The sequence below is a fragment of the Vipera berus genome (genome assembly GCF_964194415.1).
Source record: "Vipera berus genome assembly, chromosome: 1".
NCBI lineage: Eukaryota > Metazoa > Chordata > Lepidosauria > Squamata > Viperidae > Vipera > Vipera berus.
This window is the reverse complement of record NC_138202.1, coordinates 322,935,275-322,960,079: the sequence shown is the minus strand read 5'-3', so window position 1 is coordinate 322,960,079 and position 24,805 is coordinate 322,935,275. Positions and strand designations below refer to the sequence as shown.

Below are 24,805 nucleotides of genomic sequence, written 5' to 3'. Positions count from 1 at the left end.
CAAACAGATAATTTCCCACGTTATACGTAAGTAGTGATAAAACAGTTTTGACTTTAATTTGGCTTTCAATTTTTGTAAATTGAAAATTGTATCATACAAAAAAGGTCACTGATTTTTTTAAAGAAATTCACATAATTTAAGGTATGGAGAGCTTCAGTTCATCTGCTAAGACAAAATTAGGAAAAAAGTACAGTAAGACTGATTTTAAAAGAATGCTTTATGTCTGTGGAAAAAATATTAAGGCTAAATTCAAACTTACTCCTTAAGTTTCTACACTCTGTTTAACAAAGGCAGAATATGTCTTAAACAGCAGTTTGAAAATGATTTTTCCATGCTTTCAAAGAAAGATAAAATATAAATTCAATGTGGCAAGAGATAAACTGTTACAATACACATTCCTTTTAGGAAAAAATATTTGGATTTTACATGAATAAGTATAGCTCTTTAATATATCAAGAATAAATCTGATAGTTCCTTTTGCTCCTTCAGCTTCTTAACAGAACTCATCTTCACAATCGTCCTTTCATCATAGAGTAGGGTGCTTAAGTTTGTATTTCTTATACATTTCAAGTATTTCCTCTATGACACTGGGATCGTCTAGTGTAGTAATATCTCCCATATCACTAATATTATCTGTCACTATTCTCCGTAGCAACCGTCTCATGATTTTCCCTGATCGAGTTTTGGGAAGACGTTTCACTACCTGTTTGAGAAATAAAAAATCATTATAAGTAATATTACTTTAAATAAAGACAGCTGAATATCTAAATAGTTACTTCCTTGAGTTTTTCTTCTGTGCATTCACTTATATCAATGTGTGGCTATGCAGAATCTTGTAGAACCTTTCAAAACTAACAAGGTAAACAGCCCGTACCCCAGCTGCTCATTCCTATTCAGCTGTTCTGAAATCTTCACAGCCTTGAAAAAAAAGGAATACTCATTAACAGATGAAAGACAGGATGGACGAGTGAATTTAAAGGTAAAGGTTCCCCCGCACATGCGTGCTAGTCGTTTCCGACTCTAGGGGCCGGTGCTCATCTCCGTTTCAAAGCCGAAGAGCCAGCGCTTGTCCGAGGACGTCTCCGTGGTCATGTGGTTGGCATGACTATACGCCAGAGGCGCACGGAACGCTGTTACTTTCCCACCGTAGTGGTCCCTATTTTTCTACTTGCATTTTTACGTGCTTTCGAACTGCTAGGTTGGCAGAAGCTGGGACGAGTAACAGGCGCTCTGTTACGCGGCACTCGGGATTCGACCCGCCAAACTGCCGACCTTCTGATCGACAAGCTCAGCGTCCTAACCCACTGAGCCACCGCATCCCTTTTGAGTGAATTTACAGATGACCAATTGAAGAATCACTACTAAAAGTAAGTAAAGGCTGCCAAAGCCTCAAATAGGGCCTCCTATCTAAACAAGTTAGATTATTACTATCACAAATTGATAAAGCTAATAGTCCTAACACAACATTAAGTTTATTGAGAAAATTAAGTATCTAAAACAGTATACAAATTGTCAAATCAGGAGGCAAAGCAAATAAGACAGTGTTCTTGTAGTACTGAATCAGCTTTACCATAAGCAGATTGCTTCCTAAATACCTGCTTGAACACTGCTGGCCTTGATCACGTTTTGCATTCTAAACACCAGTTACTCCTATGGCTCTGTTTTCTCAGTTTTATTCTCAGACATCAGCATTCTCAAGGACTAAGTAGAGGAAGCTTCTGGTCTCGGTCAGAGTCTCCTCTGTCCAAGCTAGGGATTAGGGATATTATAATAATTAGCATAATTATTATAAAATGGAAATACTAGTTTGGCTCTTTGGTTATCTTTTCCTGGCTTTTCTCCTAACCTGAGAAGACTATGATAATCCCCCAAGTTAGTAAAGTACAACACCCTAAGGCAAAATGGCTTCCAATAAATGAAATGTTGGCAATGTGCATCCTTCACTACATACAGTAAATGAATCAGAGGGTGAACCCATTGATGAGAAGCTTCATGTAATTTAAGCAAAGCAAAGAAAAACCACAAGAATTGTGGAAGTGAAACTGTTTTCCAGCTAAGGAAAGGTCACCGTCACTGCTACAGAATTGCAAAACAAATGAAATGGACATCCATGGAGGGAAAGGGGTGTCAAAAACATCAAGATGGCAACTGCAACCTCATGATTAAAGCCACCATTTCCACAGCCCCTGGCCTCAACGCAGATCCCTGATATTAAGGCATCTGTACAATAAGAGCTGCAAATTCTACTATCTAATATCATCCTTATATGTGGTGCACTTTTTAAAGATTTTTTTTAATAGCTTAAGACACTAACAGTTCAGATACGCTGGGAACATTTTCCATTTCAAGTGTTTAGATGCTTCAGTCTGCAGTTTGGAATAAAGATCACATATTAACTAAAATCCTATTGGAGTAGAGACTGCAGTTACTCTCTCAGGACAGCCCTCCCAAAGCTATAAAATTCACCACTACAGAATTCTATGCTACCTCCTCAAGTTATCTTCCTTTCTCTTATGTATAGTTGCTATTATTTTAATAATATACACGAAGGCACTTAAATATACCCAGAAGGGAGAGAAGGCTACCATTAAAAAAAGGTAAAGGTAAAGGTTCCCCCGCACATGTGTGCTAGTCGTTTCCGACTCTAGGGGCCGGTGCTCATCTCCGTTTCATAGCCGAAGAGCCAGCGCTTGTCCGAGGACATCTCCGTGGTCATGTGGCCGGCATGACTAGACGCCAAAGGCGCACGGAACGCTGTTACCTTCCCACCGTAGTGGTCCCTATTTTTCTACTTGCATTTTTACATGCTTTCGAACTGCTAGGTGGGCAGAAGCTGGGACGAGTAACAGGCGCTCACTCTGCTACGCGGCACTCGGGATTCGACCCGCCAAACTGCCGACCTTCCGATCGACAAGCTCAGCGTCCTAACCCACTGAGCCACCGCGTCCCTAGGCTACCATTACCCCTACTCAAAATTGATAATAGCAGATTTTCATTACAAGAAATCATGGTTTTCTAAAATTAAAAAGATTGTCCATTTGAACTGGAATGCTTATATAAAACAATCATTGTTTTAATATTAAATATTTTACTTACATTTATATGCCACCCATCTCACTATCCAAAGTGACTCTGGGTGGCTAGAAATAGCATGAAAGCATAAAGCACATTAAAACAATAAAATTAACTATTAAATAAACTTTAAAAACCAAGAGCACAGATGGAATGGAGGTGGGGTTATGTCTCTCATTGAACCAACCACTTCCAGCATAGCACACTCCTGTTGAAGGCAGCCAAGCCAACAGGCAAAGTTAGGTTTTAAGGCCCTTCTGGAAGGCCAGAAAGGAGGAGGTAGATCTCACTTCCAGTGGCAAGATGTTCCAGAGGGCAGGAACAACAGTAGAGAAGGCTCTTCTACACCCTGTTAGCTGGAATTCCTTGGTCATATCCCATAATGAAGAGATTCTTTTCAGATGTTTTTCCTTATAAAAATGTACAATATTGAAATACTTACCAGAACATGTTCAGGAACAGCGTATTTTGCTATCTTGGTGGCAACTATTGTCTTTACCTCTTTGATAATTATATCTTTATCTGCCATGTCATCTTTTAACACTATGAAAGCTAATGCAACTGGAAAAAAGGAATACATTTATTATTTATTTGATTTTAACGCCACCTTTATTATTTTGTAAGTAATTCATGACCCTGAACATACATACTACTACTACTACTGCTTTTCCCCCCAGAAAAACAACCCTGTGAGGTGGGTTGGGCTAAGAGAGAGACTGGGTCAAAGTCATCCTGCTGGTTTTCATACATAAGCTGGTACTAGAACTCACAGTCTCTTGGTTTCTAGATCAACATTTAACCATTACCCCAAACTGGCTCTTCATTAGCTTTCTACACTCACATTTACTATATATTGATGTGCATTAACGTCTATTAATGCATATACAGTAGCTAGATGTAACTTTATCATTATACTAGAGAACAACTATTTTTCAGATTGCACCAAGAATAGTCATCTGATCTGAGAGCTTTAGGTCCAACAACCTTTTCAAGGTGGTTGAAAAGTAATGATACTACAGTACTACGATTATTTTGATTCAAAATTTTAAACTTAAATTACATTCCTTTGCAATACAGTTTCCATGCATGTAATACTGTTATGTATATGCTTTGAAAAAACATTATTCAAGTATCAGTTTCTGCCAAACATCCTTGTTCATTTTCTCTTCAATTGTATCAGTAAAAGTCCTGACATAAACAAAGCAATTCATAAATATACAGTTAAATGTTTTCCTAATTATTTTAAAACATTTCAACCACTTACCTTCCCCTTTGATATCATGAGGATAGCTAATCACAGCTGTTTCTGGAACTGCAGGATGTTCATCCTTTTGAAAAAGATGATTTGGAAAGAAATAGTAAACTGATATAGTAATGTATGCAGAAAATATTTAAAACGCAAATATTAATGAAACCTGAAGCCTTTCTTCCAAGTATTATGGATAAACTGATAGAAAAACAACTTGGGACTTTATTTTTGTACATGGTTACTGCTGCAAGAATTGCATATGCCAAATACTGAGACTTGAAAAATGGATCCTGAAATTGACCAAGCTGGCAGACATGGTGAAATTAACTGTGCTAATTAGAGACAATGATTTGGACAAGTTTATAAAAGATTGGCGACCATTTGTGGAGTTTCTCCGTGTTAAATACTACAATGGACTGTTAATAGTTTTGAAGATTAGTTTAACTTTTGGGTTACCAGTTAACAGCCTTTTTACAGTGAACAGAAACTGGTCAATTTGATTGATAGATAACAGAATTTTTATATTTGGGATATTTGTGTGATTTAAAATAGTAACTTAGTAAGTGTAAATGGGAAAATTTATTAGACTTGTTTCAGTTATATTTATCAACATTCAGTTAGAGTGGACAATGTATGATTAGTGTTAATTATATATCTGTTATATATACATTTTTTCTTTTTTACCCAGTGTTATTTTTTTTCGTCTTGTAGCTTTTGTTATTCTTTATTCTTATTGTTTTTTATTTGTATTTTGTATGTTATCCTATCTTTTGAAATCAATATAAATTTAAAAAATAGTAAACAAAACTAGGCATTGTTCCTGGCATAATGTCAAAGCTTTTGAAAAATGTCTATGAGCTGAGCCAATCTCAGATTCGTATGTATGCATGGAATCATATGTGTGTAATACAAGCTCACAAATAAGGTGATAAATCTGTGATTATAGACCTATAATGTCACTATAGGTGAGATTCACATATCACAAACTCTTGTAGGAATATGCCCTGCCATGCAGTCTGTCACAGTTTGGGTAGATACAGGCCTGCCATACAATTTACCGTATATACTTGAGTATAAGCCGACTCGAGTATAAGCCGAGACCCCTTATTTTACCCCCCAAAACTGGAAAAAGTTATGACTCGAGTATAAGCCGAGTATAAGTATAAGCTTGGCCCCTTCTTAGCAACATACCTATCTATATTCTGTGCCACCACGAGCCGCTCGTTGACTCTGGCAGCATCCCGGAGCTGGCTCGGCCGCGGTTCGCAGGGTCCGCTCATCAGGCTGCCAGGCTTCCTGGCAGCACATCCCGCAGGGAAGGTCTGCTAGGGAGGCGGCAGTCAAGCGTTGTTTCCCTCCTCGTGCTCGCGTGTGTCTGTGTGTTTGTGTGTGTATGTGAGACCTGCGGGAACGGCTGGTAGAGGTGGCGGCAGTCCGGCGTTTCCCCCCCTCATGCATGCGTGCGTGTGTCAGACCTGCGGGAATGGCTGGTAAGGAAGCGGCGTCCCCCCCCCTCCTGTGTGTCAGGCCCACGGGGCTTGACACACAGAGAAACGCAAATGCCGGACTGCCACCACCTTTACTAGCCATTCCTGCGGGTCTGACACACACACACACACACACACACGCACGAGGGGGAGAAACAACGCTGGACTGCCGCCACCTCTGCCAGCCCTGCAAGCCTCTGCTTGCAGGGCTGGAAGAGGTGGCGGCAGTCCAGCGTTGTTTCTCCCCCTCGTGCGTGCGTGTGTGTGTCAGACCCACGGGAATGGCTGGTAGGGAAGCGGCATTCCGGCATTCCCCCCCTTCCTGTGTGTTGAGCCCACAGAGAAACGCAAATGCGGGACTGCCGCCACCTTTACTAGCCATTCCTGCGGGTCTGACACACACACACACGCCGCCGGGCTCGGCTCCTCGGCAGGAGGGGCAGCCCCCGCCGCGCCCCCCTCCCCTCCCGGCCCGCAGCGCCGCGCCGCTGCCGCCGCTTCCTCCAGGCAAGTCGGGGGGGACTTGCGGGGCGAAGGCACCGGCCGGGGGGCAGGCAGGGCGGGAGGGCGGCCGCGCAGCTCAGCGCCGCCCCGAAGCCACAGCCAGCCGCCGCCGCCCGCGTCCCGACGGAGAGAGCCTGCCCTGCGGAGCGCGCTCGCTCGCCCGCTGCCTCGCCCGGGACCAGCGGCGCCGCCCCGAAGCCACAGCCAGCCACCGCCGCCCGCGTCCCGGCGGAGAGAGCCTGCCCTGCGGAGCACGCTCGCTCGCTCGCCCGCTGCCTCGCTCGGGACCAGCGGCGCCGCCCCGAAGCCACAGCCAGCCGCCGCCGCCCGCGTCCCAGCGGAGAGAGCCTGCCCTGCGGAGCACGCTCGCTCGCCTGCTGCCTCGTCCGGGACCAGCGGCGCCGCCCCGAAGCCACAGCCAGCCGCCGCCGCCTGCGTCCCGGCGGAGAGAGCCTGCCCTGCGGAGCGCGCTCGCTCGCTCGCCCGCTGCCTCGCCCGGGCTTCGGGGCGGCGCCGCTGGTCCCGGGCGAGGCAGTGGGCGAGTGAGCGAGCGCGCTCCGCAGGGCAGGCTCTCTCCGCCGGGACGCGGGCGGCGGCGGCTGGCTGTGGCTTCGGGGCGGCGCCGCTGGTCCCGGGCGAGGCAGCGGGCGAGCGAGCGAGCGCGCTCCGCAGGGCAGGCTCTCTCCGCCGGGACGCGGGCGGCGGCGGCTGGCTGTGGCTTCGGGGCGGCGCTGAGCTGCACGGCCGCCCTCCCGCCCTGCCTGCCCCCCGGCCGGTGCCTTCGCCCCGCAAGCCCCGACTTGCCCGGAGGAAGCGGCGGCAGCGGCGCGGCGCTGCGGGCCGGGAGGGGAGGGGGGCGCGGCGGGGGCTGCCCCTCCTGCCGAGGAGCCGAGCCCGGCGGCGTGTGTGTGTTTGTGTGTGTGTGTGTGTCAGACCCGCAGGAATGGCTAGTAAAGGTGGCGGCAGTCCGGCATTTACGTTTCTCTGTGTGTCCAGCCCCGTGGGCTCGACACACAGGAAGGGGGGGGAATGCCGGAATGCCGCTTCCCTACCAGCCATTCCCGTGGGTCTGACACACACACGCACGCACGAGGGGGAGAAACAACGCTGGACTGCCGCCACCTCTACCAGCTCTGCAAGGCTCTGCCGCTCCCTTCTCTCAGCAGCCTGGCCCGAACGAAGGGACAGTTCTTTTTTTTGTTCACTGGAGTATAAGCTGAAGTGGATTTTTTCAGCCCAAAAAGTGGGCTGAAAAATTCGGCTTATACTCAAGTATATACGGTATTTTGAAAACCAGGCCTTCATTTTACATAAACTAAAGAAACTTGACTAAATTGATGAACTGTTTTCACTGTATATACTGCACTTTTATTAGTATCAGATGAAAGAACCCTCTGTGGTGACTAATCCATAATGGTTGCAAGAGGTCTCTCTTAGTGCCATATTCAAATCTAAATTAACCATGGGAGCCAGCCATTCAAATCTTCTCATTGTTCTAAATCAGGGCTTTTCAACCTTTTCACCCATTGTACCACTTTTAGGATAAGGCAATATCCGAGTACCACCAGTCACCCAGCAAGGTGTCAAAAACTTGACCAAAAAAAAGAGGAAAAAAATGATAAAGTACAAGTACCGTATTTTCCGGCGTATAAGACAACCCGGCGTATAAGACGACCCCCGACTTTTAAGAAGATTTTCAAGGTTTTTCGTCTTATACGCCGGAAAATACTTACATGCCAGTTGCCAAGTGTCCGACACAAGCCCGATTCAGCCCCGTCTGATGCAGATGGTGCAAAGCCTCCCTTTTGAAGCCCAAAGGGGCTTTTCCTTCCACCCACCCATTTGAGAGCACATTTGCAGACGGAGCAGCCGCGTGTCTGGAGCCAAGCCCCGCCCAGGAGGCAGTCAGCCAGCTGGGCTCGGAAGACGTGCTGGAGAGGCGGGCTTGGGGCGGCCATGCCGAGGCCGGCTGGTGAGGGCCGCTGCGTGGTCTGCGGGCGAGAGGGGCGCCAGGCCCGCCGGAAGTCCCTGGAAGTTCCTGGAACAGGCTGGCAGACACGCTCTTCCCCGGCCCGCTGGAAGTCCCCGGAAGTTCCCCAAACTTGGAACGGCCTGGCGGCGGGCGGGTGCTCCCTCCCCGATCCACCGGGGAGCGTCTCCCAAAGCCGTCGCGAAGGGAGCGGGAAGGCAGCCAGGGGCGGTGGGCCCCGACACGCGGAAATAGCGACCCTCGGCCGGCTCCCCTGAGATCCCCCCCCGACCCTGTCCGCTGAAGCCCGCTCTCCACAAGGGCAGGTGCCACTACGTTCTCAACCCCCCAAACCCGGCAGCGCTCCTTGATCCGCGGCCACGCCTCCTCCGAAATACCAATGCGTTTGATTGGCTCGTCCCCTTCTCAAGGCGTTTTATATACGAAGCTCTTCCCGCCCGCCTCCAGCAGTGGCCAGTCCGTCGGCCTGGTCGCTGGCGAGCTGGCCCGCGGCTAGGGCCGGGGCCCAGGAACAGGTAGCCGGGTGCGGGTGTGGGGAAGGAAAGCCGGGCGCGGGCTTCTGCGGCTGGTTGCGAGGCTGGATGCGGGCGTCTGCCGGGAGAGATAGCGGGTAGCAGGGCGCGCTCTGCTTATGCTCAGATGCCGCTTGGGTGAGGGGGAGGGGCTTCCTGCCACTCCCGGGGTCTGGCATTTGCAAGGGGGAGGGGAAGGGGCTTAGAGGCTCTTGGGGATGGGAGAGTCACGATGGAGGGGGGACTGGACTAAGGAGGCTTGAAGTTGCTTTGCAAGAACGGGGACGCTCGACTGATTTATGTTTTTTCCCGGCGTATAAGACAACCCGGCGTATAAGACGACCCCCCAACTTTTGAGAAGATTTTCAGGGGTTCAAAAGTCGTCTTATACGCCGGAAAATACGGTAGTCTTCGACTTACAGCAATTCACTTAGTGACTGTTCGAAGTTACAATGGCACTGAAAAGTGAATTATGACCATTTTTCACACTTATGACTGTTGAAGCATCCCCAGGGTCATGTGATTTACATTCAGATGCTTGGCAACTGATTCATACTTATAACATTCAGTGTCCCAGGGTCATGTGATCAATGGCCAGGTCATCACTCAGATTGTGGGGTGCCTGTGGGGGGGATCCGTGGTTCTCTGATGGAGGGGAGTGGGACTGGGATGGGTGCCTTCCCTCTCTCCCATTGTCCCTTCCTTCCTTCCTTCCTTCCTTCCTTCCTTCCTTCCTTCCTTCCTTCCTTCCTTCCTTCCCTCCCTCCCTCCCTCCCTCCCTCCCTCCCTCCCTCCCTCCCTCCCTCCCTCCCTCCCTCCGTCCTGTGCTACACCACTCAGATCCCAGCCTGGTTTTGGCAGGTAGCAGCGCATTCTCATCCACACTGAGTGGCCGGGCAAAGTAAAACCACTGACATCATGGCCCTGCCTGTGCACGCACAAAGGCAGAGGAGAGCGCATGCGCCTCAGCCACTGCACGCGCACACAGGCAGGGTGGGGATGTCACTGGTTTCTCTTCTTTTTTCAGGCACGTACATTACGAATTGGCTACTTCTCCCAGTCATTTTTCCCCTACCGGAGCCCAGCGTTTGAGCCGGGTTCCCCAATCCTCTCCGTGTACATCGTTCTTCCCATAGGTCTCCCCAGCACTGTCAAGAGATATCCATTTCTGGCCGCATTGGTACCGTTCTTAAGCTACATTTGCACCCTCCCAAAGGAAGAGTGACGCTTTTCTCCCTCCTCCAAAGGAAACAAACCCGCATCGCCACCAATTCACACTTCCTTCAGGCCAAGTAATCTCTGGGCCCAACTTTGAGACTGTTTTAGCCGGAAACAGAGAGTCAGAGAGCTGCGTCACTCTCACCATTTGGATTCTACTTTTAGGCCCTGGGAGCAGCTTGCATTCCAAACCTCTTATAACAGAAGGGGAAACGCGCTGCAAAGGCGCGTCTCGCAGTCTTTCCCAAGCGACGCCTGCGCTCCACCTCTGCAGAAAAAGAACCGCTGCATTTCCCACCAGTGCAGGTAGCCCGGGGCCTGTGAGAGGACGAGTGGGAACGAAGCAGCCCTCAGGTCTGTGCTGCGGAAAAGCCGCAAGTGCTGGTGTCGCCTGGGCTCCTGCCCAGCTCACTTGCCTGCGAAAAAGAGGCTGCTTGCTAAATGAGCTGGGCAGCAGCCCAGGATCAGCGTTTCTGAGCGGGATTTCTAAGCGCGACTTAGCTGATCCCGGGCTCCTGCCCGGCTCACTTGCCTGCGAAAAAGAGGCTGCTTGCTAAGTGAGCCTGGGATCAGCTGAGTTGCGCTCAGAAATCGCACTCAGAAACGCTGATCAGGGCTCCTGCCTGGCTCACTTGCTTGTGGAAAATAAGCTGCTTGCTAAGTGAGCTGGGCAGCAGCCCGGGAACAGAGTTCTGAGTGTGGCTTCTGAGCGCGACTCAGCTGATCCTGGGCTCACTTAGCAAGCAGCCTCTTTTCTGCAAGCAAGCCGGGCAGGAGCCCAGGATCAGCTGAGTCGCGCTTAGAAATCCCATTCAGAAACGCTGATCCCGGGCTCCTGCCTGCTGAGACTCCGGATTTGAACCGCAGACCAGAGGAGAACACTGCTGATAAGGTGGGAGGCTGGGAGTCCAGATCCGACACCGCCGGCCAGCTGGAAGTCCCGGCAGGTGGCCCCGCTGCCACTGAACAGCCGGGAGCATCGGCAACCTTCTCTCATGGCTGCCAATCACCTGGGAGTGCTGGTGCTTTTGAGCAGGAGCGGCTGTCAAGCCCCGGGCTCCCAGCTGACTGGCAGCCCCCAGAGAAGGTTGCTGACGCTCCCGGCTGTTTGGCGGTGTCGAGGCCACCCACCAGGACTTCCAGCTGGCTGGTGGCGTCGGATCCGGAGTCCCAGCCTCCCAGCTGATCAGCGGTGTTCTCCTCTGGTCCACGGCTCAAATCCGGTGTCTCAGCCTCCCAGCTGATCGGCGGAGCAACGAGCAGCTGGCAGGCCAGGTAGCCGGGTTGCTGCACAGATCCCCCCCCTCGGTTGATTGTCGAGCCCGGGTCTTGATAGCCGCTCCTGCTTGAAAGGCAGGGTTCGGAGGCCGGAGAGGCGCTCGCGTGGGGCTCTCCCAGGGCTGGTGGGCAATGGGGGAGGAGCAGACCAATTGCCTTACAGGTACCTGGGACTCCTACATGCCTTCCCAGCCATGTGTGCCCTGAAGAAGCGCCGATCAGAAGTCAATCTGGTTGCTGCACAAAAAGTCCCTGGGGAGGGCGGGGCCTCGCTCTGCGCCTGCACGGGCCTTCTGTAGGGTTCCTGCAGGCCGCTGCCAAGCAGCATGCTTTCCAGCAGCAAGTGAGCTGGGAAGGAGTGGAGCGTGGGGGGGAGGAAGGCGACGCCGTGTACCACCAGCCAGGTGCTCGCGTACCACTAGTGGTACGCATACCACCACTTGAAAAGCCCTGTTCTAAATAAATATGTTTCAATTAGTTTACAAGAATACATTATTGGAGCCTACACTTTTCTTTGACCCAATAATTACCATGGCATCTTCAATTTCTGCAGTTCCAAGCCTGTGTCCACTGATGTTTAGAACATCATCCATTCTCCCTGTTAGCTGATAATAACCTTCCTTAGTTCTATAAGCAGCATCTCCTGTGAAATAATATCCTGTGGGAATAATAGGTTTAGTAAATGTGGAGGTTCGCTTTTTCTGAAGAGAAAAATACAGTCAACAGACATAGTTCATTATCTATGGGAAAATAATGTATGTATATTGCATATCACCACTCGCTGTTATGCAATTATAACAGAACATAGCACACTGCATTTACAATACACATCTATTAATTTTTCTGAGTATGAAAGAAACATTTAATAAGATATGCATTATATGGAAATGTGTGCAATGAATCGGAATACTGGGAGTGGAATTCAGGTGCATTGCAGAAATTGATTCTACTTGATTATGGTATTTGCTCAGTGTTATCACTTTAGATGCTTGAAAATAAAAGACAATGTTGGATGCCAGACTTCATTCTGCAGCACGCTGGCTTTCTATTTTTCTTAAATTGAAGTATTTTTAAATATAAAATATAACTGAGGCAGGAAATCTGCGGGAAATAATGGATCAGTCCATTGGGAATATTGTTGAGAACCCAGGATGTGTGTCAACATCTATGGAGATTCATTGTGATTAGTCTTCACTTACCAACAGTAATTGGGATTGGAATTTCCATTGCTAAGCAATGCAATCAGAAAACATCACATATGTGACTGTGCCGCTTAGCAATACCAGTTCCAGCAGTCTCCAGTTACTGTTAAGCGAGGATCTCATGGTTTCATTAAGCAAAGACCTCATGTGACTGTGATTTCCAATTTCCTGCCAGCTTTCCCATTGATTTTGCCTGGGAGAATCTGGAGGGAAAGTCACAGATTGCAATCATGTGACTGCAGGATGCAGTAACAGTTGGAAATCCAGGCTAGTTGCCAAGTGTGCAGATTGCACTCATGTTACAGTGGCAGTAGTAGAACAACCGGAACTTCAAGGGCCAGTCATATAGAACTGCTTGTACAGTACCATTGCAAATTTAAATGGTCAATAAACAAGAGGCTGTTAACCAAGGAACACCTGTGTTATTAATATATTGCAACTATTTTGGAATTCAATTCATTTTTATACTTTAGCATTTAGGCCCGTATGAATGGTAAAGTAAGAAAATTAGCAAAGATGTTCCAGAAAGGTCATTCAATTAACATTTGCTATGCATGTAGAAGTGTGCATGAATACTTCTTTGGTGTACAGACTGTTGCTACACTATTTTTAAATGATGCAAAGAAAGTATAACATAACAATATAGCTATTGTCAATGTACTAAAAACTGCATTTAATATAAAGCATCAGCTTCAGTGCATTAGTTCAACCAATATTACTTTCTCATCATTCTTTACCTGGGTAAGGTTTAAAATAAGCTTCTACAAAACGATGATGGTCTTCATAGATAGTTCGTGCTATACCAGGCCAGGGTTGTGCAATGCAGAGAGCACCAGAGATATCATTGCCTTCTAAAACTTTTCCCTAGGAAATCAAATAAAAAACCTCTCTCAATCCATCAATAAAAGAGAATTTCCCCAGAAATTGAATTTAATTTCATATTTATTCTTTCCCTTAATACTTTGATCAAACCCTTGATAAAGACAATTAATTCAATATGCCTGCAAACACAGGTAGTCCTTGTTGGATGATTGCATTGTTTTAGCAACCATTTGCAATCACACCAGTGATAAAAAAGTAACACGACTAATTCTTGCATTTATGATCTTTGCAGATCTGTAAAGCAAAGGAAAGCTGAAGTAAGATAGAGGTAAGAAAGCTGAAGCAAGCATAGTCAGGGTTTCAATTAGAAACCACTTCACTTAACAACCAAGTTGCCAGTCCCAATTGTGGTTGCTAAACAAGGACTCCTGTATAAATAAGGAAGATTTTTGTGGTGGATAGAAGGGAAAGGATGGGCATTTAGAACTGACAAGCACAGAGCTTCCTCTCTGATGGACCTCTTTGACAGTTTCCCAGCTGTTCTGATAGAAGACTGGCTCATGTCTGTGATTAATTATGCTAACATTAAGAAGCGAAATATGTTTTCTACATAAATCAATAAAGAGCCAATATAACAATTAAGTGGGAGCAATACATAATGCTAATAGTATGCCTATTTATAATGATCCCTAACAGTTATACAACTCACAGTTTAACATTTGCATTTTTAAAGTTTAGGAAAATTTTTGAGACAAATATACATTTTGATTGCACAGAAGTCAGTGATTTTTCTACCATGATTTTAGAAAACTGATGTAGTTTTGGTAGACAGCAGGACAGAAAATTCATATTAGTTTCTTGAAATGAGTACCTATTTATTTCTTGATGTTTTTATCCATATGTCAAAAATTGCACCTCTTCCCTTTTCTGACCCTTTTCTGCCTCAGACCTTATTCAGAATAATGCAGGTCCTTGAAGCTACTCTTTAAAAGTTACCTACTGATTTTTGTAAGAGCCTTCTTACCAAAAGAAGGCATGGTTAGGTGGTTTAACTCTCTCCATAATCTTTTCAAAGCTGTTCTGGACTTTGGCCTCTACAACTATCAGCAGTCTAATAATTATATTTTTTGAATGTTATTAAATTTTTTAAAAATATCCTTTAAAAATATTTAGCAGTTTAGGAACAGTTCAGATCATACTCCAGAACTTTTCAGTATTTTAGCTTACATTCTCGCCCATTAGCACTGGGGTAATTCCATAGAAAGGCCGCATTGCTATAGCTGGAATGATCTCAGCTCCTTCTTCTGAAGGCCGAGGAGCAATGCAAATGCCACCAGTTTCTGGAATGATAAATGAGAAAGAAACACTACTAAAAATGAATGCAATCTCTGTTTTCTGGAATTAAATGAACATAAACAACATTTCTGGACTGAGGGCAGCTTCATTCTCCATTAATATATATATATATATATATCCTTATTTACCCCCACAAAGCCCTAAACTGATTATGTTCAACAAAATTACTTAGCAAGTAATTTCAGCCGCAAATGATAGAAATGCAGGAAAATTATGGAATATATTTCCTTGTGTTGTTTTGATAACGCTTCTGTTTGCTTAAAAGCGGTTTATGAGACTTATGAGATATAAGTAGTTCAAATGTATAGTTATATCCTAGATTAATATAGGTACTAAAAAAATAAGTAGGAAATAAATGCAAACACAAAATTAGGATTAAGACTAAAAGTAAAGCATAAGACTTTAATTTTGTATAATAAAGCAACCCCTTATTGGAGCAAAATCCAAGTTTGTATCCTTGAGGTTCTAACAGACCACAATTCAGAGGTCTACCATGAAGCTTTTCGTACAGAAGGTCACCGGTCTTGATTTCTAAAATCTGATCAAGCTTTATAGGGATACTGGATTTGAGAATGATGCTATTACACTAAGCCTGATCAACTTTTAAAATATATTTATACATAAGAATCTGCATAGTGAATTTCCCCTACCTCTCCCATAATCTCCCTTTCTCTTATCCACTCAAATGCTTTCAAATATATTTGCAAAAAACTGATTTGCTAATCTTTATGCATGTCTGAGTTGATTATTTGTGACATGTCACTGCTTCCAAGAGCTATGTTTGAGAAAGATAAGCTGCAATAATTATGCTATTTTTAAACCAAATATAAGATCTACAACTGGCCCAACACCAGGTAATAAATCAATATCCTTGCAAATTCTTTGAAGAATGATTGTTATTCATATCACAAGAATATAATAAATCTCACAAGTGGATGCATTGTTTTTGTATCAAGTGATCTGCTTTTGAGAAAATATAGCATTATCTGAAAACATCACTAATTTAACTAGAATGACCAACATTATGATGTTATATGGGGAATTTGAATTGAAATGTTCCCAGAAACTAACAGGATTATTTCTGGAAAAGGAGTCTTGTAATATTACAAGTAGTCCTAGTTAAACATCCACTTGTTCAGCAACCATTTGAAGTTAGCGAATGATATTGAACAAGGGGGATCTATGACTATCACTGGTAGTTGCAGCTGATGCAGCAGCTTCCCTGTAGTCATGTGATCAGAATTCAAGCACTCAAGCAACATCCCAATTACAATTTTGCAGCATCTCACAGTCACATGATCATAATTTGAAATCTTCACTGCCAGCTTCCGACAGGCAAAGTCAATGAGGAAGCTGGCAGGAGATCAGAAACTGTGATTACATGACTATGAGAAGCTGTCACCACATGAGGTTCACCTAACAATTGTAACTTGGATTGCCGCAACTGCCATTTTAAGTCAGTGTGGTTATGTGACATCACAGTTTATAACCATGTCTCTTATGACAGGGTTCCTGGTCCAATTTCTGTTGGTAAGTAAAAGCTACCTGTAATTAGACTTTGTGGGAGGTGTTGGAACAAGGCTGCTTCAGGAAAAAGGAAAAAAATAATATTTCTTTCTTTCCTCTTTCCCTATGCATAATGTAATGATGTTTTTGAGTCAAATATTTGATTTTATCAATGTGTAGGTCTCTGTGTGTATGTATGTATGCTAACATTTCTCCTGGGAAATTACTCTTAGAACAGCTTTCAAAAATCTGTAACTTGCCAGAGGATTTCATGCAGCCTTTCACCTAATTACAAAAGTCATATTTAAGTGATCAGTTCATATCTCTGTCACCTTGTTTATAAGCAGTGTCTTGGAGAAAGAAATGTCACAAAGAGAAATGACGTTAGAGAGAGAAAGGAGGGGAAATATAATAGAGGTGATCCTGCTCACTTCTGGCGTTGGCCAAGTTTCTCCAGACCAGTCTTTCTTCTCTCTGGCAACTACCATATACTTTCCAAGTAAAAAAAGTCCTCCCACCCCTTATAAGAAACTAATATTTACACCTGCCAAATTCAGCAAGAAACACATCCCTAATTTTCTCCCTAGAATTTGCTTGCTACAAGTGGCACCCTGCCATGCCATGAAATTCAATGGTAACAATAGAGGCTCCAAAGTCACATTAAAGAATGAAGTTCATAAGTTGATGATTGTGCATATTTCCCTAGTCTGGTGTAATATTAGTTAAAAGATCACTTACATGTGTGTGAGCTTGTCAAAGAATCAATACTGGAAATTTTACTTGTTCTACCATATTGTCACCTTCTACTAGAAGTTTTTTTTTTATGATGAATTCATATATTTGGAATTTTCTCCTCATGGAGATATAAATGTATGATCTCAAGATTGATGGCATAAAAACCTGAACATTTATTTCAATCTTCCATTCAATATTTAAAAATACTATGCCTTGGGGTTTTATTCTTAGCTGTATTTTCACATTTTGAATTCTTTTAGGCTGCACTGTCTTCAAATTGTTAGCTTATTTGTGTTTGGCTGAGCAACTCTACGTGAACAGGGAAGAGTTAACTGTAGCAGCTAATACCATGTTAATACGTGCAAGTTAGGTGATCCCTTGGTGATTGTGAGTGTTGTGTTCGGATCGGCAACATTAACAACGAGACAGATTGTGACTACATTGTTTATTTGATTACACGTGGAGAGAACTGAGAGTGACCAGTCCAGGGTAGCTTTATATATGCCCAGCAGCCGCTGGACGCTAGCCAACCCCCTGGCAGGAATCTCCCGCCTTACCACAAACACCCAACCCAGTGTCCGGGAATTCCCGCCGGTAGAATGACCACTCCCAGGCTGATTAACTATGCAGGCTGGTTACTTCGTACATAACAGTGAGGTTCTGGAAAATTCTATTAACCTTGCTCTGTTTGTTGACCCTGTTACTGTTCCTTCATTTTCTCTTGTGGTATGTGATCACACAGAATATTTTTCTCCTATCATAGGAACTGTAAGTAAATATTTGCTTATATGAAGATGGTGTACTTTTTTTAAAAGGTTCAGTTGGCTCAAGGAGGAGGAGAAAAGAGAACAAAAGAAATGAAAATCAAAAGTGGAGCTGAAGCCAGTTAAAAGTAGTAATCACAAGACTGTCCAATAATTTTGGTTCTTTGCCATACCTTTTGCTACATAGAATAATTTATACCATGCAAAGACACTAGCCAAAAGCAGAAGAGACTATGGCTCAATAAGGAATGGAGGGGAAAAGTCAAGAATGACATAAAACTAAAAAGGGAAAGTCTGGGAGAGAGAAAAGGAACCTGCTTCTGAATAGTAAGGCTTAAAGAAATACAGATTTTATTTTCCTGGGCTCCAAGATCACTGCAGATGGGAACTGTAGCCAAGAAATTAAAAGACGCTTGCTCCTCGGGAGGAAAGCCATGGCAAATCTAGACAGCACACTAAAAAGCAGAGACATCACCCTGTCAACAAAAGTGCGTATAGTCAAGGCTATGGTCTTCCCAGTTGCAATGTATGGCAGTGAAAGTTGGACCATAAAAAAGCCTGAGCGCCAAAGAATTGAGGCCTTTGAGCTATGGTGCTGGAGAAGACTCCTGCGAGTCCCTTGGACTGCAAGGCGATCAAACCGGTCAGTCCTAGAGGAGATCAACCCTGACTGCTCTTTAGAAGGCCAGATCCTGAAGCTAAAACTCAAATACTTTGGCCACCTAATGAGAAGGAAGGACTCACTGGAGAAGAGCCTAATGCTGGGAAAGATTGAGGGCAAGAGAAGAAGGGGACGACAGAGAATGAGGTGGCTGGATGGAGTCACTGAAGCAGTAGGCGTGAGCTTAAATGGACTCCAGAAGATGGTAGAGGACAGGAAAGCCTGGAGGAACATTGTCCATAGGGTCGCGATGGGTCGGACACGACTTCGCTACTAACAACAACAACAAAGAAATACAGTTGTAGCTCTTGAGGTGAGATTTTAAAGAGCAAAAAGCAGATTATATATGAACATACTCAGAAAGGTCAAAATTCAGAAGTCATTAGAAAAAAAATGAACATAAGATTTTTGAGAAATTAAATCTTATTACAGATAATACAGTTACAGGAAACCAGATCAGATAGGGTAATGTTTCTTAGCCTATTTCTATGTTACAGCTAAACATAGCACCATATTTTAACTATTTTGAGTTACACATTGCATTTCTTTTTTCAGTGTCATAAACCTATCTAGAATCCAAGGCCCAGAAATTCTTATTTGTAAAATTTATGTGTTTTAAAAACATATTTCACACAATTCTTTTACTGAAGATTACAAACATAAATGAAATAAATGTGCAGTACATATACAAAGCATGAATGTAAATGAATGCAATTCAGAACTTTTTAAGAAGATACACATGCAATTATTTTAGTTTGGGGAAAAATGCCACAATTATCAATCTGCAAAATCTTTAGCAACCTTAATGTCTGAAACCAGACTATACTGTTACTTTTGTGGTGATATCTTTCCATTCACTATATTGATTTTACCTGTTTGCCACCAAGTGTCCACAAGGGTACACCTTTTGTCCCCTACCACACTGTAGTACCAGTGCCAAGCTTCATGATTTATCGGTTCTCCCACTACAATTCAAAACAGCAAAATAAATAATTATGATATTTACAGTATTAATGATATTTTATAGCTGGTAACAAAGCAACTTAACTTGAAGACTGGTTAAAGAAACTGGGTGTGACCAATCCTATAAAATAAATGACTGAGAAAAGGATAACCTGTTGACACTACTCAATGCTATGAGTAGTGGGGGGGGGGGAAGAATAACAGAAAGAAATAACAGCTTTGAAAGGAGGAACAGATACTACAAAATCAACAGTCAGATAAAATAACCTAACCCTGGTCAAGAAAGTAACGTAATAAAATGTGTCAGACAAACCCCATTTTAGTCTTGGTCTTTGCAAGAATCACTGAAAAGGAAAAGAAATTTCCTGCAAAAGGCTCAGTCTTCCTTCCGCAGAAAACTAGCAAATGCCTTGATTTTAAATAGACATAAAATTTAGTTTGTTCATTCTCACCTGATCCAAGAGTAGTAAGAGAAGATCTGTCATATTTCTTCACATATTCATCACCATACTTCAGCAACAAACGTAATGCAGTTGGAGCACAATAAAATTGGTTAATTTTTAATCTTTCTACAGTTTCCCAATAGCGACCTTAAAACAATATATATTAAGAAATAAGCTCCAGAAGTCTTATAAGCTCAGAATATTTCATTTTAAATGAGAATGAATATCTGGAACACACACACATTTTGAAATAAACAACTACCCCCTTATTTTCAACCTTCCAATTCAAATAGTAAAGAAAAATAAACTGTCACAATTAAATACAACTGAAAAAATACTGTTTCTGTGTTTCACATTATTTTGAATTATCAGGAGATGGAAGCACCTGGCTTATTTTTTTCTGGGCTGAGAAGCTAAAGAAGCATAAACTTAAAATACTTTGGTGGCAGATCCCAAGGGAATATTAGTGAGGGAAGTTGAAGAGACATCTTGGAAGAAAACAGCAGCAAGAAATATGAGAGCTTAATTTTTATTCATCAAAATAGCTTTTAAAAGCTATTGAATAAAAAGCTCCTTCAAATTGAGCTCAGATCTCCAAGTCAAAGTGAATTTTAATTTAATTAATTCTGCCAAAAAATCTGATTAAAATTCAAACTGAACTTTGGCTATAAGTATTTTTATAATTTACTTATCTCAATGGTCTAATAATGTGTATTTTTGAGTTGCTGAAGCAAATCAATATATTATATATTAAATATTTTGTATAGTTCAGATTTTAGGCCTGAACAATTAATCTACTAATTTATACAAGGATGACATCGCTCTTCCTTGTATAAGTCCAAATAAGGACTTTTGGGATTTCATTTATATTTTTAAAAAGTGTAGCAATAAGTTTACTGTGTACAATCCAACTCTTAAGACTAAAATTTACTCTTTGGCCTTGCATGCTATCTTTTCATTACAGGTTCAACTGAAAATATTTTGGGCTGTTTTGTAATTGCTGCATCGTCCATAACAATTTGCTCTATTCTGGCCCTGTCTTTGACCATCCATACTTTCCATCTTTAGCCATGAAAAATAATTGGTCCACTGCTGCATAGTGAAAGGAAGGGTCTGGAAAACCAAAAATAGCACTGCTATCTAATATAGCTGAAAACATCAGATTGGAGACGGCAAAACAAAAAGCAGTCCCAGAGCAATAGCACCAAAAATCCCCTTCACATTGCTAAAAAAGGCCAAAAGCAGCCCCAGATAAACATTTAAAAAAAAAACCTCTTAGTGTTGAGGGAAAAAAAAACCACACAGGACTTTTTGGTGCATTGCAGCTCTGTGGCTGGTTTTCACTTTTCAGTGTGCAGCGCAAAGTGGTTTTTTGGCATCCCAGCTCTGGGGTTTCTTTTGGCCTTTTTTCCTCTCCTGCGGCAAAAGCACAGCTCAGCCCACCCAGCAGCCAGGCCAGCCTTGACAGCAGCAGCCACAGCAGCAAGAAGATGTCAAAGGTTAGCAGCTAAGACAGCAGAGGGCAGGGAGCCAAAAGGGCATAGATTTTTTTTTTTGGGGGGGGGGAGAGAGACAGTTAGGTGCTGCAATTGAAACACCCCTGCAGTTATAAGTCCAGGCAGACTGCCAAGCCCGTATTTTGATCGTGTGACTATAGGACACTGCAACAGCCATAACTTTAGGCATCTGTTGGATGTCTCTTTGTTTAGGACTGCTGAAAACAGTTGTAAGTCAAGGATTTCCTATACTATTTGACACAGCAGTCTTCTATTAGCAAACTAAAGACAGAGACGCAATTTTTAGTCATTCCCCAGCCAACCAGCAGCATCTTCAAGATATTTTTCCCCTTGACCTGCTTAAGAGGTTTAAGGAATTCTAGTGTAGAAGGCAGAGGGAATGGCTTTGAAAGGAGGAACAGATACTACAAAATCAACAGTCAGATAAAATAACCTAACCCTGGTCAAGAAAGTAACGTAATAAAATGTCTCAGACAAACCCCATTTTAGTTCAAATAAAATTAAAGGGAAGGAGGGGGAAAGCACATTGAGACTTGCAAGATTCTGTTACAATAGAAGTAGTACTGACCTACATGCCGTTGATTTCTTAGTCTACTTTACTTCGTAGGGCTGACACCTCCAAAACAATCCTAGTTATTAGGATAATATTCTAGCATGCCCCAATTTGTACAGTTAAAGTACATTTCTGGGAAACCTTTTCTAAAAAGCAGTGTGAATTCTTGTCCTTTTCTTATTTGATATCCATACATTTTCTGATATATAGGCTTTAAAACAAATAATTCCCAATGTCAAGTCTTTTAAAAAAATAATCATACAATTTCCAATGAGGATAAAGTCTCAAGAGTTTTGGCTGGGGAAAGATTAACTAGTATCAGTAGACTTTATTTGATGCTAGAATTCGTTGTGCTTCAAGGTCCAGTAGGAATAGAATATCCAAATTTTCCACAGTGGAATCCAGAGTGAAAAATAAATTACAAAGAGGAAGGAAAACTGTCCCCCCCCCAAAGCAAATATTAAGCCTTTACTGAAGCAAATACTCTCCTATCCACAGAAAGCTAATCTGGATGTTACCCAGGTTAATAACATAACAAACCTAATGTCATACTTATCATATACAGCAATCATAATAACCAAAATATTTAGAAAAAGATCCTTTTCAATATCTGGCTTCTGTTGTTGATTTTGTGTTATTAGCTTTAATTTATTTTCATTTTTTATTTCATATGGCACGAGTATTCAAGAAAGAAAAAAGGGCTGAATAAAAAGCAATACATATGCAGACTTGGTCCCTACTGACTGATACCAGTAAACTAAGGTTGCAGGCAGGATCTTTTTTTTTTTACATTGAAATCCCACCTTATTATTTTTTATAAATAACTCAAGGCGGTGAACATACCTAACATACCTTCCTCTTATTTTCTCCACAACAACTCTGTGAGATTACTTGGGCTGAGAAAGAGTGACTATCCCAAAATCATCCAGCTGGCTTTCATGCCTAAGGTGGGACTAGACTTCAGAATCTCCTGGATTTTAGTCTGATATGTTAACCACTTGACCAAACCAGCCCTATGTGGAGAAGCAAGTGGTTAACCTTTAAAGCTTCACAAGAAAAAAATGATTGTATCACGACTAATTGCCCTTTCTTATGTCCAGTGCTGTTTCTATATATTATATTTAAAAATTCTACCTGGATCTGGATAAACAGGAGTACTTTCAAACAAAACTGTGGTGCTTCCATTGCAAAGTGGTCCATAGACAACATAGCTGTGTCCTGTGATCCAACCAATATCTGCTACACATCCAAAAATGTCATCTTGTTTGAGGTCAAAAACATGCTATAAAGACAATATAGCTGGTTAGAATCATTGTATACTAATGAAAAATTATTACAATCAAGAAATACTTGTCAGTAGTCAATATACGATCATCCTTTTGTGAAGAAATAAATCAATCACAAATTCAGGCAAATCACTTTTCATGGCTTCCAATCATGGATTCAGAATTTAAACCTTGTATGAGGAAATTTACTCCACCATTAATTACAGAATAAACAGAGATTTTGTTACCTGCTATTTTATTAGATGAAAGCAATTTCAAGTAATATTCTTCCTACAATTTATTTTTCTTTCTTTCTTTGAATAGTAAAGTATATATAAAAATCTGTTATGAGATACACGGTATAATTAACCAACCTTGTAACAGGTGCATTTGCCTTGAAATTTGGCCAAATAGCCCAATTTTTTAAAATGTAGCATTCCAAAATTAAATTAAAAAGTCTGCTTGAAAAGTATGTTTTAGATTAGATCTGCTTATGTATCATTTTTAGGGCTCTGCAGCAATCCAAATTCAAAGGAGGAAAAGTGACTAAGAGCATGTGATTAAAGAAGATGTATCTTTTCCAGATATGCAGCTTTTTAAAAAATTGCCCACAGATACTTTGTGAACACCTTTGTATATTTTGCATCACCCTTTTCTCCTCAAATCTAGATTGTTGCATAGTTATAATAAATTTCATACTAGTTGAGAAATCAATTTTTAGCCTCACATCATATTCAAAATGTCCAACTCTGCCAAATTTCATTATCCATGTGATTTGCACACTATTGACAGTACTAAAGTAAAAAAATAAAATCAAGGATTCTACTGATACCTTATGTGTTATGGCAGCATAAAGCAGATAGCCAGCCTGGGTATGAACAATTCCTTTAGGCTTTCCTGTGCTTCCTGAAGTATAAAGCATAAAAAGCATATCCTCACTGTCCATAATTTCAGAGGGACAAACCAATGCTTCCTTAGCCATCTCCTAAAAAAAGCATTTTTTTAAATTGACAATTAAATGAAAAGTGGAGCAATAGTATATTAAATACCGGTATTCTCAAATACATACCAGAGGTAAGTTTTTCCTTCTTCAATATTTTTCACATTTCACAAAGAAATAACAAGTGCACAATGCTATTTTGGCATTTAAAGCACCAAAGGCAATGATTATTTGAAAACTCAATTTAAAATTCAGGTTCCATGCCTTGAAAGACGTTCAGGAATACTGAATTCAATGCTTCTCCTAGAATCATGTCCATGAATGGTTTTTATATATTACACAGTAAAAAACTACTGTATACTCTTATCCAAAGACATTTTATTTTGCTTCAGCAATTCATGCCTGAGTCACATTCCTTTTGGATTCATAAGTATTTATAAAAATAATAGGTTTGGCATACAATTGCTAAATGTGTGAGCTAGAACAGAGAAATAAAAGCATCATACAACATATTTTATCAGCTTCATTCATTTCCAATTTGATTGGAATTTATCTGATTAGAAAGTATTATGAACACAATGAACCTACTTCTTCAAGGAGAATATCATGACTGCATGTATGGATTTTGCTGTCAGTTCTCTGGGCTACAAAGACACACTTGACACTTGGACAGTTCTTTACAGCTTCATCCACGGTGTTTTTCAGTTCTAGGATCCGTCCTCCTCTGATTCCCTGGTTACAGGTGATCACTGCTTTACATTTAGCTAG

At 42.6% G+C, this 24,805-nt stretch overlaps 1 protein-coding gene across 2 annotated transcripts in view; it reads right to left on the bottom strand.

The window, feature by feature from the left end:
- Positions 1-31: 31 nt before the first annotated feature.
- The window catches only part of ACSS1 (acyl-CoA synthetase short chain family member 1), a 45,474-nt gene continuing 20,700 nt past the window's right edge, over positions 32-24,805 (bottom strand). The window contains exons 4-15 of one of the 2 annotated variants that reach the window (XR_014026978.1): positions 24,626-24,801; positions 23,930-24,082; positions 22,967-23,114; positions 19,772-19,909; positions 19,229-19,321; positions 14,562-14,674; positions 13,250-13,376; positions 11,841-11,968; positions 4,337-4,400; positions 3,515-3,633; positions 1,596-1,749; positions 565-703 (exon numbers count right to left, since the gene is read on the bottom strand). Coding sequence is in view for 1 of the 2 variants with exons in the window: in XM_081331705.1 (XP_081187831.1) it covers positions 527-703; positions 3,515-3,633; positions 4,337-4,400; positions 11,841-11,968; positions 13,250-13,376; positions 14,562-14,674; positions 19,229-19,321; positions 19,772-19,909; positions 22,967-23,114; positions 23,930-24,082; positions 24,626-24,801 (1,436 nt within the window). In the remaining variant the exon portion in view is untranslated. Of the gene's footprint in view, positions 704-1,595; positions 1,750-3,514; positions 3,634-4,336; positions 4,401-11,840; positions 11,969-13,249; positions 13,377-14,561; positions 14,675-19,228; positions 19,322-19,771; positions 19,910-22,966; positions 23,115-23,929; positions 24,083-24,625; positions 24,802-24,805 lie in introns of both variants that reach the window. The other variant, XM_081331705.1, reaches the window with a different exon arrangement.